Raw genomic sequence first — 20,408 nt, forward strand, 5'->3', positions numbered from 1 at the left:
CCGGACAAGGGATATGTAACAAAAATGATTGAAATTGACGAAGGAAGCAAATTAAGTGTGCCGGACAAAGAAATACGAAGAACCAAGGCTAGTAATATTGTTTTGGTTTCAGGAATCACCGTCTAACAAGAATGTTTTTTTTTTTTTTTGAAAAATAACATGTCTCTTGGCTTGGTTGTATTGTTAGAGATTATGTTTAAAAAATTAATGACCGTACCCCTCTTTTTTTTATGTTTTATATAGTAATATTAATATAATGAGCTGGACCATAACAATTCAATATGGGCTTCTCTTATTATATTATAAAGAAGGTTGCTTTTTTGACAATGAATACTTCCAATTGACACATGGAAATGACCTTAATGCCCCCAGGGGTTGTTAACTGCCGCTGGGATACACGCCGATTGTTTACTACCGCTGGTACCCAGCGGTTGTTAACTACCGCTGTGTTCGTGATATATTCACTCCAGTGGCCATATTCCAGACAGTCCATCCATCATCACTATCACCATTTTTTCTCTCAAAATTTCACTCTCTCTCTAACAAAACTCTACCAAATCATCCAAAATTTCTTCCACTAAATCACAAGTAAGTTATCACTTATGCTATTGTCATACATTTTAGTTAGTATATGTGTTTATATGTTTATAATTTTAGTTGTTGTTTAATTATTAAATTTTGAATATTTGTTTTTAATATAGTTATGTTGTAGATCTGAAATGCTATTAACATATATTATAAATACATGTTATAATGAAGTTATATTGATTGAATTTATAATTTTTTTTCGAATTTTATAAATTTTTTAGGGTTTGTTTAGCATTTTTAGGGTTTATGTCAAATTTTCACAACAAGTGTTTGAATGAGTTTTTCATTGATTATTTTTAATTTCTATGTGTGTAGATTTGAAACAATGGCCAGGTGGATCGACGTTCATGCAGAATTCAATGGCGGAGAACCTCAGAGGTTGAAGGTTCGGTGCTTTGATGTAACGTTAAGAGGTCTCAAGGATCAACTGAATGAATTCTACCAAGGAGTCAACCCCAGAGACACAAGGAGGGTGCAAAATATTCTGTATAAACGTCCAAAGCTCGACGAGGGGAGTGTATCATTCACTTGGGTGGAGTTAAAAAACGACGAAAACGTGACGAGCATGTTTTGGGAGCACACCAAGTTCCAGTGGATCGATATGCGGGTGACGTTGCTGAGATCAACTGAAGATATCATCAACAGCTTGATTCCGCCAGAAGATCGTCATTAGTTAGGGTAAGGTGCATTCAAACTACAACATTTGTCTCACCTCTGAAATGGGGTGATTCAAACTTGCCAAAAGGCGAGGACTCATGCATTTCGCTCCGCGTTCATGTTTTTCCTTTGAAAAGATTAAATTTTTGTGAGGCTTGCTTAGATGATGGTATTAAGTGTCAAGGAATGGACCTCATTTCGTTGGCATTTGAATACCATCATCTAAATCAAGCCTGACAAAAATTTATTCTTTTCAAAGGAAAGCATGAATGCGGAGCGAAATGCTTGAGTCCTGTTGTTTGGCAAGTTTGAATTTACCCCATTTCAGAGGTAAGACAATTGTTGTAGTTGGAATGCACATTCCAACTGCAACAATTGTCTTACACTGGATGGGGCAATTCAAACTTGTTAATCGGCAGGACTCCAACATTCGATGAGCATCTTGAACGATGGTATTCAAGTGTCAAGGAATGGACCGTTGGCAATTGAATACCATCGTTCAAGATGTTCATCGAACGTTGGAGTCCTGCTGCTTAGCAAGTTTGAATTTGCCCCATTCAGTGGTAAGATAATTGTTGCAGTTGGAAGGTACATTCCGGAATGTAATGTAATTGTTGACATACATGTCGTTTATGTAATGTAACGAAATCTCTATCGCAATATTTATTCGAATTCACGCTATCGCAATATTTATTCGAATTCACGCTATCGCAATATTTATTCGAATTCACTCTATCGCAATATTTCAAATAACATAAAATAATTTCTAAACAATTCCTAACATTTTCTAACACAATTCTACTCTAAACAACATAAAGCAAAACCTCGGCATAGAATGTACCTTACGTGTATTGTGTCGCATAATGTGGAAAATTTGATGAATTTCAAACAATTGTTAAACGTTAACGCATTATCGGTTTGGTGTAATGTAACCAAATAATTGATAAACTATGAATAATTGATAAACTATGGATGTTGTTGTTTTGGTTTGATTTCCTCCAGAATTGCCGTTTGAAATTACAGGTCAAACATGACACATTTCCTGGGCAAAACCAGTTACACACTGCACTGGTTATGTAACTGGTGTTAGCGGTAGTTAACAACCGTTGGGGGTATTTTGGTCATTTCCATGTGTCAATAGGAAGTATTATATGTCAGAAAAGCAACTCTCTATTATAAAGCCCAAGTTTTCATGAAACCCTAGAATTTAGAAAATTGCTTTTTTGACAAAGAATACTTCCAATTGACACATGGAAATGACCATATTGCCCCTGGCGGTAGTTAACTACCGCTGGTACCCAGCGGTTGTTAACTACCGCTGATGTTCGTGATAACTCCAAGTCAGTAGCACAATCCAGACACTCACCCATCATCACCATCACCATCACCATCTTTCTCTCAAATTTTCACTCTCTCTCTAAAAAAAACTCTACCAAATCATCCAAAATTTCTTCCACTAAATCACAAGTAAGTTATCACTTATGCTATTGTCATACATTTTAGTTAGTATATGTGTTTATATGTTTATAATTTTAGTTGTTGTTTAATTATTAAATTTTGAATATTTGTTTTTAATATAGTTATGTTGTAGATCTGAAATGATATTAACATATATTATCAATACATGTTATAATGAAGTTATATTGATTGAATTTATAATTTTTTTTCAAATTTTATAAATTTTTTAGGGTTTGTTTAGGATTTTTAGGGTTTATGTCAAATTTTCACTACAAGTGTTTGAATGAGTTTTTCATTGATTATTTTTAATTTCTATGTGTGTAGATTTGAAACAATGGCCGGGTGGATCGACGTTCATGCAGAATTCAACGGCAGAGAACCTCAGAGGTTGAAGGTTCGGTGCCTTGATGTAACGTTAAGAGGTCTCAAGGATCAATTGAATGAATTCAACCAAGGAGTCAACCCCAGAGACATAAGGAGCGTACAAAACGTCCGGTATAAACGTCCGACGCTCGACGAGGGGAGGGTATCATTCACTTGGGTGGAGTTAAAGAACGACGAAAACGTGACGAGCATGTTTTGGGAGCACAGCATGTTCCAGTGGATTGATATGCAGGTGACGTTGCTGAGATCAACTGAAGATATCATCAACAACTTGATTCCGCCAGAAGATCGTCATTAGTTAGAGTAAGGTGCATTCCAACTACAACAATTGTCTTACCTCTGAAATGGGGTGATTCAAACTTGCCAAACGGCCAGGACTCAAGCATTTCGCTGGGCATTAATGTTTTTCCTTTGAAAAGATTAAATTTTTGTTAGGCTTGCTTAAATGATGGTATTAAGTGTCAAGGAATGGACCTCATTTCGTTGGCACTTGAATACCACCATCTAAATCAAGCCTGACAAAAATTTATTCTTTTCAAAGGAAAGCATGAATGCCCAGCAAAATGCTTGAGTCCTCTTGTTTGGCAAGTTTGAATTTACCCCATTTTAGAGGTAAGACAAATGTTGGAGTTGGAATGCACATTCCAACTGCAACAATTGTCTTACACTGGATGGGGCAATTCAAACTTGTTAATCGGCAGGACTCCAACATTCGATGAGCATCTTGAACGATGGTATTCAAGTGTCAAGGAATGGACCTCATTTAGTTGGCACTTGAATACCATCGTTCAAGATGCTCATCGAATATTGGAGTCCTGCTGCTTAGCAAGTTTGAATTTGCCCCATTCAGTGGTAAGATAATTGTTGCAGTTGGAAGGTACATTCCGGAATGTAATGTAATTGTTGACATACATGTCGTTTATGTAATGTAACGAAAACTCTATCGCAATATTTATTCGAATTCACGCTATCGCAATATATGTAAATAAAATTATATGTAAGACAATGTAATGTAACGTAGATGAAATTATATGTAAATAAAATTGTCTAAGAATTAATGTTGTGTACTTATCGAATTTATTTATTCAATACGCCATTTTTATTTGAATTAATGTTGTGTACTTATTATAATTTACTTATTTGATACGCAATATTTATTCGAATTCACGTTAGATTTTATTCGAATTTTAATTATTTGAATTCACGTTAGATTTTATTCGAATTTTATTCGGATTTTATATAAATAAATGAAAATAAAAACTAAAATAAAGGAACACAAGTAATATATATAAAATCACATTTTATTAATATAATAATACATTTACAATGGGGTAAAACTAAATCTGCTTCGTCGTACCAATAACATTAAAAATAACATCTTCGTCGTACATTTATTCCTTAATAGGTGGAGTCATCTTCGTTGTACATTTATTGACTGAGGATGAACCTGAGAAATACCAGACTCAATTTATTGACTGAGGATGAGCCTGAGAAATACCAGACTCAATTTATTGACTGAGGATGAGCCTGAGAAATATCAGACTCAATTTATTGACTGAGGATGAGCCTGAGAAATACCAGACTCACTTTAGTGAGTACATTAAGAAAGGAATCGAGGCAGATGGCCTTGAGGAGCTTTACAAGAGGGTTCATGCTGCAATTCGTGTTGTTCCTCACTTGAATATATAACCAATGAACAAGTTCTGGTTGAGTTTCTTTGAGTACTGGACTATGACAAACAAACATTTTGTAGAAGAAAGAGTAAAGAAGTAAAGAGGAAATGAGAGTAAGGAGGAGAGAATGTGAGGAAATGTGAGAATGTGAGGGTTTTTATAGGGGAAAAATGTAGAAAAAATAGGTTGAATGAATGATGGAAAAAGAGGTTGAATGATGGAAAAAGAGGTTGAATGTAGAAAAAATAGGTTGAATGTTGAAAGAAAATAGGTTGAATGTGGAAAAAATGTGGAAAATATGTGTTGAATGAATGAAGAAAAAGAGGTTGAATGGTGAAAAGGACGGTGCATCCTAGAATACACGTAGCGGCTGTTAACTGCCGCTGGAAGACTCCTGCGGTTGTTAACTGCCGGCGCATTAACCAACGACAGTTAACAGCCGCTGGAGGTAAAATGGTCATTTCCATGTGTCAATTGGAAGTATTCTATGTCAGAAAAGCAATTTTCTAGAATTTATTTTACAAAACACACAAGCATTTGACAACCGTATGTTAACAACAGCCCTCAGTTGGCAGCAACTTCTTTCATATTAATGGTTGATTGCTTTCTTTTCCTTTTGTCTTGATCTATTCCTTTATTCTTCACATATGTTTCTTGTTCAAGATCTATTTTCTTTCACTGTGATTCGGATCTGCTAACTAAAACTACATCTTTGCTAATTTTCAGTGTATAAAAAAATTTATTTTTTTTAAAGATGGGGTGGCGGTGGCTCCCCCTTGCCACCCCCCCAGTTTCGCCACTGGCACCAAAAGGGTATGCGACAACCCAAATAAAAGAATGAAATGATTCTTGGTCAGATTCTGAATTATCAAGGCTCATACATTGAAAAACCGAAAGGTTAACACCCAAAAAAATACACATGCACCAAGGGTATGAGACAACCCAAACAAAAAAAAAATCTGATTATGGTCATGAGATACAACCCCACAACTTGTTGTAGTCTCATATAGTTTGTCATTGCACCATCCCCACCCCACTAAGCTTCAAGCAACCACTAGTCATAGGGGTCCAAGAGATGGACAAAGAAGCGTTACTACCAATAGAGACGGGAAAAAATAGACCCTTAATTAATGGATAAGGGTTGAAAAATGGCAACCCTTTGGTGATTTATCTTCATAATCGAAGCTTAAACAATCATAGTAGAATTCGGGAAGACCCAATTATTACTAGTCATCCACAAACATGAAAGAGTCGTCACAAAACTAATCGATGGTGAATCATCCTTGTATTGGCATCATGCATCCGGAGGTAATGCTGGTCCAAAACAGCTCACTCCAAATCTCCATATTAAACAATGTTATACTTTTTTTTATTTGTGTTACTTATCAATTTGACACCTTTTGACATTAAAAAAGAATGAAATGGATTAAAGTATTAAACAATAAAATAAAGTAAAAATTGAATACACTTAATGAAAAAGGGGTTAATTAAGTTTTTAGTCCCTATAAATATTCACAGTTTTGTTTTTAGTCCCTATAAAATAAAATCACACTTTTTAATCCCTGTGACATTTTTTTTAAGCATTTTAGGGACCAAAAATGCTGATGGAAATTTTTTATAGGGACTAAAAATGCTAATGGAAAATTTTTTATAGGGACTAAAAATGTTGATGGAAAATTTTAAGTGTGATTTTATTTTATAGGGACTAAAAACAAAATTCTGAATATTTACGGGGACCATTTACTTAATTAATCCATGAAAAAGATATCCAAACATTCCAACGGTTTAAAATCTATTTGAAAATTTAGGAGGGAAGGTGAGGGAAAAGTTGTGTAAAAAGAATGAGGAAGGGAAATGAAATAAATGATAGTCCGTCCACTTGAATAAAGGAATTTTTTTTTTATAATACAAAATCTCATCGAAATATAGGAATTAAAAAATTGTATTAATTTTTTTTTGAGAAGTTAAATAAATTTCATTCAATTTTTATTGATATCAAAATAAGTATTCCTTTATTATTCTCTACAAAAATATTCTCTCAAATAAGATAAAATATTTACCTCTCTCTTTTCCTCTTCTCCCCTCCCCCAAACCCTCATCTTCAAATTAGATAATAAAACAGTTAAAAGAACAATGAGATATTAAAGAGATATCATAAACCATTCCATCAAACTCCCATTCAAACCATAAATATGATCACATTTAATTTCACTATAGTTCTATGCACATTCAATAACAGAAAAAAAAATTGAAAACCTCTTCAAAGATGTAGTGGCAAGTGGTTGATATATAAAGTGTGTGAGTGTTGTAAACGCTAAAATATCAAATCCAATTCCTACTCTCTGAATAAAGTTTGAACCTATTTGGCATTCAGACAAAACCTAAAGATTCAGTTTTTTTTTGAAGAAGCTAAAATGGAATTTATTAAAATCACAATGAATCCTATCCAGCACAAGGAATGCTAGACTAGGAGTCGTAAAGTAGCAACATACAAAGGAAAACAAAAGTTGTATCAAAACCCTCACCCAACATATATAAAAAAGAACCCTCAACCAACGTCATAAGTTGCCACAAAATCAAATTCCACCACCTACATTCTGCTGCTCGCATACAACCCCCAATCAACAACGTCAAGAACCAACACAACAACCAACAACCTTTGAAAAACAACTGGTAACTATAGCGATTGAAACAACAACAACCACCTTCGTCACAACAACAATCGATGTCACCTTAACGAATCACCTTTGCAACAACAACAACAACAACCAGCGCAACAACAAAATCCACCTTCACAACAGCAACACCATCGATCCACATAGACAAACCACCAAATAACATAGTAGTCAAACCGAATGAGAAAGTTATGATTGAACCCAACCGTTGAAGACTCACCGACACCTCCTCACACCACAAAAAGCGTGGCCTACATCACCACCTCACACCACAATCACACCATCGCCTCCTCCACATAGGTCTAGATCAGAAGGAAACATCCACCACACAAAAACACCAAACATCCTATGTTTTTTTAATAGCCGCAAACTCAGCACCCGCAAGGAAGAAAATCACAAAACCCCCAACACAACACAACCCACAAGCTCCTCCTCCTCCTCATCATCATCATCATCGCCACACCCCCGAACACAAGTAAGAGACAATGAACATTCCGCCTCCCAACTCAACACCAACAACCACCAAAATCACCATCAACTCAATAAATCATGACCTTCGATCTGAGATCACAACACGCAGACTGCATCACCACCACTTAGACATCTCCCAAGACGGCAACACCACTCCCTTCACCACGTCCATTCGAAACTTCACCAAAAACAGCCCATAACTCCAATAAAAATTCAGTTGTCTCATTTGTTTTCTATAACTCCACCCCATTTGCTCATTAAAAAAATAAAACTCCACCACTTTTTTTTTTGTCATTTTTTTCAAATAATTTAGTGTCTAAAAATTCACTTAAAGTGGAAGTGTTCAAAATTCTAACTCCAATCGTTACATATATTATGCAATGTCATTTACCTATTGAGTTAATCGTATGTGTATTTAATTTTCATCATAATCAACTAACGTATACCCTAACTCCGTAAAAATATCTTATAAAATTTGGATATATACTTCACTAAATAATTGATCTGTTTCACACTAATTTACCTCAATGTTGATACAAACATATAAAAATACTACTATAGTGTGACAGTCCGTTAAAATTTTAACTTAAATGAACTATGTACATTTTCCTGATCGTTTTATCGTGATTAGGATGCATATGCAAATGCAGTACTCATAAGGGTTGAATATGAGTAAAGGGACTTCGCGATTGAGTCATAAAAAGTTTATATAAAATTTCTAAAGTCCATCCAACAAAGACAATATCAATGTGGGAGTTTCGGACAGTTCACGCAATAGTTGCCACACAAATATGTGACCTAGCTCCCAAGATAGTGTGTAGTAACAAGTCTTTTTATGGGCCATTAAGGATTTGGCTATATATCGGCATTAACAGGTGTTTCATGGACACTAATTAAACAATTAAGAATAGAAAGAAAGAAAAAAAGACAAATTTGATATTATTTCTTTTTTATACTTCTTTTTATACTTTTTTTACTATTCCTTAACTAATTCTTGTTAAGATAGTAGCATTAAATACCCTATAAAGGATAGCCTTGCAATAGTTGGCATATTGTGGTACTCTTAGAATAGGACAACCAAAAATGTCCTCATTTGATAAATGACAGGCCAAAATTAAATGACTATCAAAATATGTCATTAAATTGAAATTAAAATAGACAATTTAAAAAAATGAAAGATAATTCATTGGGAAACATGTATGATATCCCAACAAAACAAAATAAGTTGTGTTCATTGTGGAAGATATCTTTTATGCGCCAAACTTCGATACTTGTTTTTCGGCCTTATTTTGTGAAATATTGTGATCGTTCATTATTCAGAAGCATCGTCATTTTTAACTTAAGGCTTAAATATGTATTTCATCCTTGCAATTAGGGGTCGTTTAAAAATTGGTCCCTGTATTCGCTAATCCTTGCAAACTAGCCTCTCAAAGTTTAATCCTTTAAAAATTGGTCCCTGAGCTCAGTTAATTACCGCCACATCACTGATTAGCTGACGTGGCAGTCTGACTCAACAGATTTTGGCTTAAACAGACGAAAATACCCCTGAGGGTCTTAGCCAAATGCAAAATGAAACATTTACCCTTAATCTTCATCTCTAAGGCTTGAATATCACATGAAGCTGAGATTCTTCACCACCATGAACAAACCGTGAAACCCAACCCTCCACCATGAACAACCTGTGAAACCTAGCCCTCAAATCCAACAAAACTCAAATCTAAAAATACATAAACGGCAAATTTAACATCTTAAAAATCAAAATCGTTCATTCTCTATTTCAATATTCTTTACCGAAATATTGAGAGAAAATTGTCGTGGAAAAAAATTGAGAAAAAATGGTTTCTTTCCTTGCTCTCTTCGTTCTTCTTCTTCTTCACTGCATTCAATGTTCTTTGTGACCCTAATCCCCCATTTTGATTTAAACTCATTAAACATTCATTTTCTCAAACATCCGAAACATTGGCTCAAGATTTCAATGGCTCAAACATCCAAAACATTGGAAGAAGGGAGAAACAAATGAACCCATAAGCGAGGGAACAAATTTTGACGAACCCATAAGCGGATCTGGAACGATTGAAGGTAAGAATGGACAGTGTGAGAGAGATTTTGATGAAATTAAATCTGCGTTTAATTGAAAATGAAGATGAAGATGGAATCGAAATTGAAATTTACGTTTGAAAGATGAAGACGATGTTTTGTTGCTTTACCATGTGAGACAACATCATTTTCTCCTCCTTGTGTCTTTCCTGTTGTTTTATTCAGTGTGTTGGTTTTGTGTAGGGTCTCGTCCCTGTAGAGATTGTTGGCCAAAGGGTAGTTTTGTTTTACTTTGTTTTCTAAGAGTGTTGTTTCTTTGTCGGGATATCATGTGTAGTCCTACTCCTCTTGCCAGCTTGTTTCTCATAGTTTTAATGGTTGTGGTTTGTTATTACTTATTAAGGCTGGATTTTTTTTTTTTTTTTTTTTTAAAAAGGCTGGATTTGTTTGAGTTTTGTTGTATATTTATTCATTGAAGTTTTAAAAAAAAATCTGGGTTTAAAAGATGAATTGTTGGATTGTGGTAGAGATGAAGATCAAAGGGTAAATGTGTCATTTTGTGTTTGGCCAAGACCTTCAGGGGTATTTTCGTCTGTTCAAGCCAAAATCTGTTGAGGCAGACTGATTAGCTGACGTGGCAGTGATTAATTGGGCTGAGGGACGGAATTTTAAATGATTAAATTTTGCAGGGGCAAAATACCAGGATTAACGAATACAAGGACCAATTTTTAAATGTTCCTTAATTGCAGGGACGAAACACATATTAAAGCCTTAACTTAATTATTGCCTCATTCTCCTCCAACTGCAATATTCAAATTCAAATTTAACAAATTGTTGTTATGAAATGATTTACCATCATGACTAAGAGCATCCACAATGGAGACATTCATTTTTGGTATTTAAATGAAACTCGCGTGTACACATCACTCATATATAATTTTTTAAACGGGACCCACTAATCAACTATCAATAACTTTCTATCATTACATTTCAATTTTTTAATATTAAAAAGGGAGCAATGCTATATCTCTAGAAAAATAACATCAAGAATTCTTCAAGAATAAAGAATAGCCAATCACAATGCACTATTTGCCACAATTCAAGGAGGTGTGACTGAAAAATAGGAAGTGGACAAATAAATCATCCAATTAAAATTTATCAACTGTGTCTTGAAAAATTCTTGAAGCTATTTTTCTTGAGAAGTAGCATTTTCCTTAAAAAGATGTGGATCCCACTTAAGATTAAAGGTTTTAAGTGAGATTCTACGTCTTATAAGACTTCATAAAAATTTCTCCCCAATGAAGATACCTAATACGTACCGGGTCTTAAATTGAAGATCCTTTCATTGGGGATGGTCTAATATCTAATCAGATAGTATTGACCGCCCCATTAATTTGGAATGGAAAATATTTTTGTAACCAATCTAGTACATACAAAGCGGAATGTTGGAAATATATCTTGGGGTTTTTTAAATTTTAGTTGTAAATTGGTTGTTTTCCGAGTTTGTTAAAAAAAATGCTTATAGTTTTTCAATTCAATCTTAATTTTACAAATAAATATTTCTTCAACAACATTATAAATCAATTAATTGATTTTTTTGTTACAATTAATTGATCAAATTTGTTTCATATTAGAATTGAATAATGCATTTGTGAACCTAATTTGGATCTAACAACTTAGCAATAAACGTCCACATAAGCAATTTTTTACTATTAGATTTTGGTGAAATGTAAAGTATAGTTGAATTTAAGGACTCACCAAGATCAAAGCACATATTAAGGTTCAATAAACGTTTATAAAGATACTTATGGATCACCCACTAAATAGGTTCCTACAACAACAGGGGCTGAACCACAACATTGTAGGAGAGGCAACTCCTTACCAACTTTCACTATCGGATTATCTTATTTAAATTTTATTTTACATGGGAAAAGTTGAATATAAAATATGATTGAGGTATATACATTTTAAATTAAAACTCGTTCTTATCCAACTTCTTGTAATTTTCTTTATAAATCCAAAGTTCATCTAAAATCAAGTTATGATTTATGGAGGTTTTGCATAACATGAAATTGAAGCAAAGGTAGTTAACTCAAATTATGGCTTAAACTGTCAATGTCATTTTGTCAGGTAAAGATATCTAGGAGATTTCCCACTGCAATAGAAAGCATTTCACAATGTATATTGAAATTTCAGGCATTTTTTAGATAACACGACTCAAGTTCTTAATTGACGGCAAGATGAAATGCGACATTGTGGACTAAGCATTATACAATATATATATATATATATATATATATATATATATATATATATATATATATATATATATATATATATATATAAGTTTTGGTAAAAATAAAAAATAAAAAAATATTATACAAGATAATTGTGTCACTATTCTAATTAAGGGCTATTTTTTAGTTTACCACAATCAAAATTAGATTTCTTCAATAACTGACTAGCTAAGTATGTAGCCAAAATTTTATCCCTGAAGAAGTTAACCAATTTTGAACCACTTTCCTGAATAGAACCAACAAAATAATTTGCAATAATGAGATCAATGCATCTCCATCTTCTCTCCTTTGCATATTTCTTGAAACCTTCCTCAATCCTTTTGTATTCTTCTTCTTCTTCTTCTTCTTCTTCCTTTGGTTTCTTCAAAAAAGCCTCAGCTAAACACCTCGCTAAAACCACCCCATCTTCTAATGCACAACACCCTCCTTGGCCAAGATCAGGCATCATAGGGTGTAAAGCATCTCCAGCAACACAAACATTGCCTTTACTAATATTTCCCATTATTAGCTCCCAAGGATGTCTATGTCTCAATGGAACTGATTGAAATGCATCTAATTCTGTGTTTTCTATGAAATGTTTAACATCATTTGGCATCTTCTCTAACTTGTTTAACACATATTGTTTTAGTTTAGCAGGGTCTTGTGCTAACTCTTTATCTGTAAGACAGGTGAAGTGCACAATTATTTTATTTTCTAGATTAATAATCGGATTGAATCGGCCAACTCACTAGTTGATTTGATCCCGATTATAATTTAGATTGGTTGAAACCACTTGACATTCTTTATTTTTAACTTTATTAATACTTTTTTATTTTTTATTTGCCGTTTGAACAAATTGAATCATGATTAGGTGGTCTTACCGTCATTCTCTAATTTGATTTTTAAAACATTGGTTGAAACAAACTATTTAATTTGTATAAGCAAAAGAAAGGGTATTATTCACCTTGGTTGATAGGAGTCCATGTGAAAAACCAATAAACACCCTTGTCATCACATGGAATAGCTCCAGCCCTAAAACCTTTGCCAAAGTACTGCATGAACATTGGTTCAAGCTTGTGAGTGGTCTTCAACTCTGCATAACCCCTCGTTGCATATCTCCCTGTGTATGAGGCTTCGTTGAAGCCTAGCCACTTTGCCACCACAGAGTTTACTCCATCACACCCAATCAACACCTTGGTTTTGATGGTTGTTCCATCAACAAGATGTAATATTTTAGAGAAGCCAGATTCCTGAATAGCAACAACCTGTACCTAATGGTGCCACTAGGAAGCTCATTGGCAAGGGCTTCCAACAATAAATTTCTTCCAATACACCGAACTTCACGGGCTCCACTATAGCATAAAAACATACATCATGGTAAGAACTTCATATCAAATTTAAGAACGGTCCTCTACATATTAACAATGGTATCCATATATAATAAAACAGAGGCAGAGTATTTAGAAAAATTGTAACACTTCTAGACTTATAGTAGAAATTTATAAAAGTATGTTCAATGCACTTACTACTTTCCTTTGTTGTCTATGAAAGACGTAGATGATGTTTGTTTCCCCATAACCAAAGAAGTAGTCACATTCCTGCACTCCAATTCAAGTTATTTCGTTTCAGCCTCTCTTGGCATCAGGTCATCTTAAAGAATGAGGTAACAAGTTACTAGATGATGTGAAAATGTTCATGAAAGGACATGATCTTAAAATGCATTTTTTTTATATATAACTGACTCTTTAGGGTTTAGTTTTATTTTTTTTATTTTTTTCATTTTTAGAAAATGTAGTAGGGAGGATGTAGTATGTTTTGTACTTACCCATGAAGTTGTAGATGTTGGTGGCGGAGGATGTCTCCAACACCAACGACATCCAACGCCTTCCAAGCATTTTCCCATACCGTTAAAGCAAATCCACTGACTCTCAAACTATCTGAAGATTCTAACACCAAACTTTCAATGCCCAATCTGCAATCATCAATATTACTATCAAACATATGCATGGATTAGTTTCAATTTTACGTTCATCTTAGTGAAATTGAACTCGAGTCTCCTAAACTTAGTTTAAATCTTACATATGAAAAAAAAAAAAAAAAGAGTGATTGAGATTGAAGACCCACTAAAACTAGCCAGCTAAATTTGTCGTGAAAATTAATCATCTACAAAAATGATCGTAAATAATACTTCAGTGCCATAGCAATGGTGTCATTGGTGCCATAGAACCAATCCTGGCCGTTGATATGTATGGATGTGTGTGGGGATGTGTGTGTGATGTGTGTGTGTGGTGGAGATGCAATGGTATGGTGCCATTGGTGCCATTAATGGCACCAAAGTGGAGTCCAAAAAGACTTAGCGGCGAAACTTATTATCCGCTTACCTGCCATTTATGTGTGATTTTCATTTATATAAATATGGGGGTTGCTAACTTACACCCACCTAAAAACAATAAGGTGCAAGTTAACAAGCTACACTACACCCATCTAAAATTATTAAGGTGCAAGTTAGCAACCTACATCCACTTGATTATTTACACTCATTTTTATAAGTATTATTAAGGTGCAAGTTAGCAACTTTCACTAATTTACACCCACTTTCATCATTCCAAATATTGCTTCTTTAAAAGTTTGTCTTTATTACATGTTTTGTACCTTAAGCATGTCATTGCCTTTTTTGTTTCTTTTTTTAAGGATCTTTTTTAAGCTAGTTACAAAATTGCCCTTCTATTTAAAATTAATTAGAATATAAACAAAAGTGTATTTTAGTAAATTATAAGTGAGTGTAGTTTGCTATCAATTATAAATATCAATTATAAATAAATAAATATCAATTATAAATAGATTATACAGAGATAGAGAGAAAGAGTACCTGTGAAGTCCCAAGGATGTTGTGAGGCCAGCAATTCCAGCTCCTACAATCACAATATCTTTTTCAATAACAGTTTCCATTACTAAGTATATAGCTCACTATCCTTTTAAGTTTTTATTAGAATAGAAATATATAGAATGGACAGAAGCTTGCTATAGGTAAGGATGATGATGGTTCAAAGAAGAGCACCGCGAGAAGTTTCTATATATAATTGGGCAAAGGTCAAGGTGATGCAACACCACTGATATCTCATAGTGCCAACAGTAATTTCATTTCATGACGTCATGCCATACGTTATTTTAACAACTTTTTAAATAGTATAAAAACTTTTAACGACTTTTAGTTTGTCCAATACTGTAAATGCATATGTCATTTGATTTTTTTTTTTAATTCTTAAATATCTTGAAGTTTAATTGGATACTAGTAATACTTTTAGACAAAATTTGTTTAACATTTGAATTATTTTAAAATGAGTTACATAAAAACATGACATGGTATAAAATGATCGGATGAAAGACACACACAATTAAACTTTATGGATTCCGTTTGTGTTCACCTTTGATTTTTTTAATATTTTAAATTATGTCTTATTTTTTTAATCAAAGTTGGTGTTCATGGATAAAGTCAATTAACTTCTTAGACCAAGTGCAATGGTTTGTTTAATGTGAGTTTCAACGTGATTGTCCTTTCCAATGGTTTGTTGAAAGTGTGTTGAATGCTGAGATGGATGAGAGAGGAGATGAATGCATTAAACATGGTTGAACCCTGCCGAAAGTGCCACGCGTCGGTGCTTTATTTGTTGAAACCTGGCGCGTGTAGCACACGCGCCGACAAGACGCGTGACCTGCAGAGGACGAAGAGAGAAAACAAAATTTTGAAAGATAAGGGACACGTGCTGCGTTTTGATTGGTTGTCTGGATTCTTATCATTTTAATAATTGGACCTCAATTATTTCGTTGTAAATTAATTTAAAAAAAAAATACCAAAATTCATGATTCTTTTTTCTCTGTAAATAGAGACTTGGTTCATTTGATTTTGACACAGAAAAAAAAACCAAGTTTTTCACTATCTTCATCTTATTAATATCTTTCTATTAGCAAACTAAGTGAAGTTTTAATCTTATTTTTAGTGAAATGGATCCCAATAATAACCATTTCAACACCCAAAATTATTCTAATTACCCATTTAACTACGAAAATCCCATTTAATTACCCATTTGTTGTATTACATTTTAAGTTATTTGTGTGCCGCGTGCTTAGTTTGTTGTATTGCATTTTAAGTTAAGAAAATAAAAATAAATTATTTTACAAAATTTTGTTTTTCAAAAAATACTAAAAAATAAATAGTTAATTGTATTATTTTAATTTATTTATAATCGATAATTATAATCGATAATTTTAAGTAATTATAAAAACAAAAATTAAATAAGAATAAGAAATAAAAAGTGGTGATGTAGAGTGTTGAATGGAAAACAATTGGAGAAGGTAAAAGTTGAATGAGTGTTAAATAAGAGAGAGAAAAAGACGTGGAGTGTTAGGAATTGAAAAAGTAGGTGTTGAATGGGAAAACCATTGGGGATGGTCTTAGAGCACAAACATCGGTGGTGGCATTGCTTACGTGTGGCATCTTGTGTCAGTATGGATACCACTATTTAACGGGTGGCACTTTGGTGACATTAATGTTACCGTGCCATTGCATCTGGGCCACACATTGTCATTGCCATTGCATCTGGGTCACACAACACATCTAATGTCACCCAATGTGTGGCCCAGATTTAATGTCACCGTGACATTAATGTCACACAAGTATTTCCCCTATTTAACGAGGTGGTAGTAGCATTGGTTGGAACCGTGGTAAAGAATGGAACCGTATCCATACCATTTGCCTTTGAGTTTTTATTATTATTTTATTAATAACTAGCTTTTGCCAATTCTATTTTGAAGACATGCATGTAAGTTATATTGTAAGATTAGTGGGACACATTGTAAGTTTTGTAAGAGTGGTATGAATATTTAGAAAATGTAGTTGAGTGGTTTAAATAATTGGAAAGTGTGAAATAATATAAAGTATTACGTGGAACCCATTTATACCACCATGTAGAGTGGCATGGATGTGGGTGCTCTTAGTAATTTGCTTCCTATGTTCTTTTTTAATTGTCAAATTTGAAGAAATATTTTATTCATATTTAACTATCTTTTCAAAGTTTGTATTAATTTTTTAAGGTGTGTTTTTTGAACAATCATTTGTGAGACAATGTTTAGGACAAACATAAATTTACAAAGAAAAGTAGATATTGACATGGAAATCAAAACATTAGAGAGAAAAAGTAAAAATATAACGTTGTTATAAAAGTTGTCATAAAATGGTTGTAAATATATATTTCTCTAATTCTTTTATTCACCTTTGCTTACAAACGACATTTAAAAAGAAATCGGGGGAGCAATTATCATCATTTGTTTCATTATGATTTTTTTTATAGCATCGTTCATTAATTACGATAGAAGTTTGAACCTTGATTACAACCTTACACATCCAACTTTGCTCATCATCATCATCAAATAATAGTGAAGAAAGAAAACTATTGGCATCAAAAGCATAACTTACAACTCAAATTCATTACCACGGCAAAAAGAAAAGCGACATTGTGTTTAGATAATTATACAAGGTAAGTGTGCCACTAATTAAGGGCTAATTGAGTTTACCACAATCAAAACCAGACTTCTTGAATAGTTGACCAGCTAGTAATGGAGCCAAAATTTTGTCCCTAAAAAATGTAACCAATTTTGAATCAGCCTGCTGAATAACACCTGCAATATAAGCTGTAGTAATAAGATCAATGCATCTCCATCTTCTTTCATTTGCATATTTCTTCAACCCTTCCTCAATTCTTTTGTATTTCTCCTCCTCTTCTTCTTCCTTTGGTTTTTTGGACAAGGCTTCAGCTAGACACCTTGCTAAAACCACCCCATCCTCTAAAGCACAACACCCCCCTTGACCAAGATCAGGTGTCATGGGGTGTAAAGCATCACCAGCAACACAAACATTTCCTTTGCTAATATTTCCCATTATGAGCTCCCAAGGATGTCTATATCTTAATGGAGCTGAATGGAAAGCATCTATCTCTGTTTTTTCTATGATAGATCTAACATTACTTGGCATATTCTCTAGCTTGTTTAACACATATTGCTTCAGTTTAACAGGGTTCTCCATTAGCTCCTTATCTGCAACACAAGTCAAGTTGATCAATTAACATGACAATGGTCAAAATACTTTTGAATGTTGTTTAATTTTCAAACATTAAAAATAAGACCATTCTGGAATGAAACAATGAATTCACTTTCAACATGCTCAAAAAAAAAGGAATTGACCTTGGGTGGTAGGACTCCAAGTGAAAAACCAGTAAACACCTTTCTCATGACAAGGAACAACTCCAACTCTAAAACCTTTGCCATAGAACTGCATAAGCATAGGCTCAAAACTGTGATTGTTTTCCAACTCTGCAAAACCCCTAATTCCATATCTACCTGTATAAATGGCCTCCTTGAAGCCTAACCACTTTGCAACCACAGAGTTGATTCCATCACATCCTATCAATACCTTTTCAATTACAAATTATATTCATGTATCAGTCAAAGCAAACAAGGTTGAATTCATGTTATAATATATTTTGTTTTCTTCTTCTAATGTATGAAGTAAAATATCTTAAATATTTTATATTCATTATGTCATGTCACACATATTGTTTACCTTGGTTTTGATGGTTGTTCCATCAACAAGATGTAGTATTTTAAAGAATCCAGATTCCTCAATAGCAACAACTTTTGACATGTACCTAATGGTGTCATTTGGAAGTTCATTGGCAAGGGCTTCCAACAATAACTTCCTTCTAACACTCCGTAGTTCACTACATAACTCATCATAACAAGAATTTCACATCAAATTTTAGAAGCCTGTCCTCTATATATTGATATCGAGTAGCAAAAATTGAATAAAACAAGCTGGTTATTTTTAAACTCAATTGAAAACATTATAGATACAATAATACAATTTTGTACTTACAGCTTTCCTTTGTCCCTGAAAGACAAAGTTGCTAATTGCTGTCCTGTAATCAAAGAAGTAGTCACATTCCTGCACCCAATTCAAGGAAGTACTTAAGTTTCATGTTCTAACTAACAACATTTTCTACAAAGTGCTTTCGCTTTTTTCATGTTTTGTTCAGTTTTTTTTATAATATTAAAAACATTAAGTTAGTAAGTAATATGCAAAATACCCATAAAGATGTATATGTTTGTGGCGGAGGATATCTCCAACACCAACAGCATCCAAGGCTTTCCAAGCATTTTCCCATATTCCTAAAGCAAATCCAGTTACTCTCAAACTATCTGAAGATTCCAATACCAAACTTCTTACACCCAACCTGCCAACGACATCACAATAAAAAAAAATAAACTAGCTCAATTACTCTAATTAAATATACTCATATATATAATGAAGATTACAGAATTGAAAAGGTAGGTGGTACCTGTGAAGTCCTAAGGCAGTAGTAAGGCCAGCAATTCCAGCTCCCACAATCACAATATCTTCTTCAACTATTTTTGTTGTTTCCATTACAAACAAATTTAAAATACATGATATGTCGGTCGGAGAGTAACCTTGGTCGATGGCCGGAGAGTAACCTTGTGTCCAGTTATAACAGCTCTTCTTTTAAGGATTGCTACTATTACGTTACGTACACAGAAGAAGATATATATATATATATATATATATATATATATATATATATATATATATATATATATATATAGTAGTACTAGTTGACAAAGATGGTGACCCAAGTGCTTACGATAACGCCATACCGTACGTATTTTCTCTTAAAATAAGTTTATGTACCATCCTATTCCTAAGTAATAATAGAATAAAAGAGCATATGAAGCTTTCGTAATTGTCTCGCCCATGATAGAATAGAATATTTAATCATCCATGAAACCGACATAGTTTATTTATCCACTTTTTGAGAGGGCTCGACAATTTAACTATCTTAATAATGCTCGGTAATCCAGGGGAAGAAAAACATCATATATGGGTTGAAGTTATGGGCAAAATCTGAACATCCAAAGGTTAGGCCTGAGAGACAACTTACCAGGAATTCAAATATTCTTTGGTACTCGTCAATCCATTTGCTCGTAACAATGAGGAGACAGCCACTAACATATGTTACTAACATATTTAATGTGAGCATAATAAGAGTATCAAATTTATTTATTTGATGTCGTTAAGTCTGGTCTAGTGATTAAATTGACATCACACGTATATGTTAATA

General features: G+C 33.5%; 1 protein-coding gene and 1 pseudogene across 2 annotated transcripts; both read right to left on the reverse strand.

Annotated features, from left to right (window-relative positions):
• Nucleotides 1-12,319: 12,319 nt before the first annotated feature.
• LOC146959199 (monooxygenase 2-like) lies at nucleotides 12,320-15,265 on the reverse strand (annotated as a pseudogene). Its single transcript, XR_015024835.1, has 5 exons — nucleotides 15,089-15,265; nucleotides 14,045-14,191; nucleotides 13,746-13,817; nucleotides 13,184-13,571; nucleotides 12,320-12,897 (listed from the first exon to the last, which is right to left on the reverse strand). The product of XR_015024835.1 is annotated as a monooxygenase 2-like (transcript).
• A 2,258-nt stretch (nucleotides 15,266-17,523) lies between these two features.
• On the reverse strand, nucleotides 17,524-19,815 carry LOC146959200 (monooxygenase 2-like). Its single transcript, XM_085740745.1, has 6 exons — nucleotides 19,611-19,815; nucleotides 19,359-19,505; nucleotides 19,148-19,216; nucleotides 18,836-18,992; nucleotides 18,457-18,685; nucleotides 17,524-18,309 (listed from the first exon to the last, which is right to left on the reverse strand). Exons 1-6 carry the CDS (start codon nucleotides 19,694-19,696, stop codon nucleotides 17,777-17,779), a joined length of 1,221 nt encoding a protein of 406 aa, XP_085596871.1. The 5' UTR covers nucleotides 19,697-19,815; the 3' UTR covers nucleotides 17,524-17,776.
• Nucleotides 19,816-20,408: the final 593 nt, after the last annotated feature.

The sequence above is a fragment of the Medicago sativa genome, chromosome 1 (genome assembly GCF_051527215.1).
Source record: "Medicago sativa cultivar Bolivia chromosome 1, Bolivia_mono, whole genome shotgun sequence".
NCBI lineage: Eukaryota > Viridiplantae > Streptophyta > Magnoliopsida > Fabales > Fabaceae > Medicago > Medicago sativa.

Excerpts from the sequence above, each read along its gene's own strand:
- LOC146959200 (XM_085740745.1), bottom strand. The coding sequence starts at position 19,696 with ATGGAAACAACAAAAATAGTTGAAGAAGATATTGTGATTGTGGGAGCT. Across the intron at positions 19,506-19,610 it reads ACTGCCTTAGGACTTCACAG|GTTGGGTGTAAGAAGTTTGG; the intron begins GTACCACCTACC and ends TGTCGTTGGCAG. Across the intron at positions 18,686-18,835 it reads GAACAACCATCAAAACCAAG|GTATTGATAGGATGTGATGG; the intron begins GTAAACAATATG and ends GTAATTGAAAAG.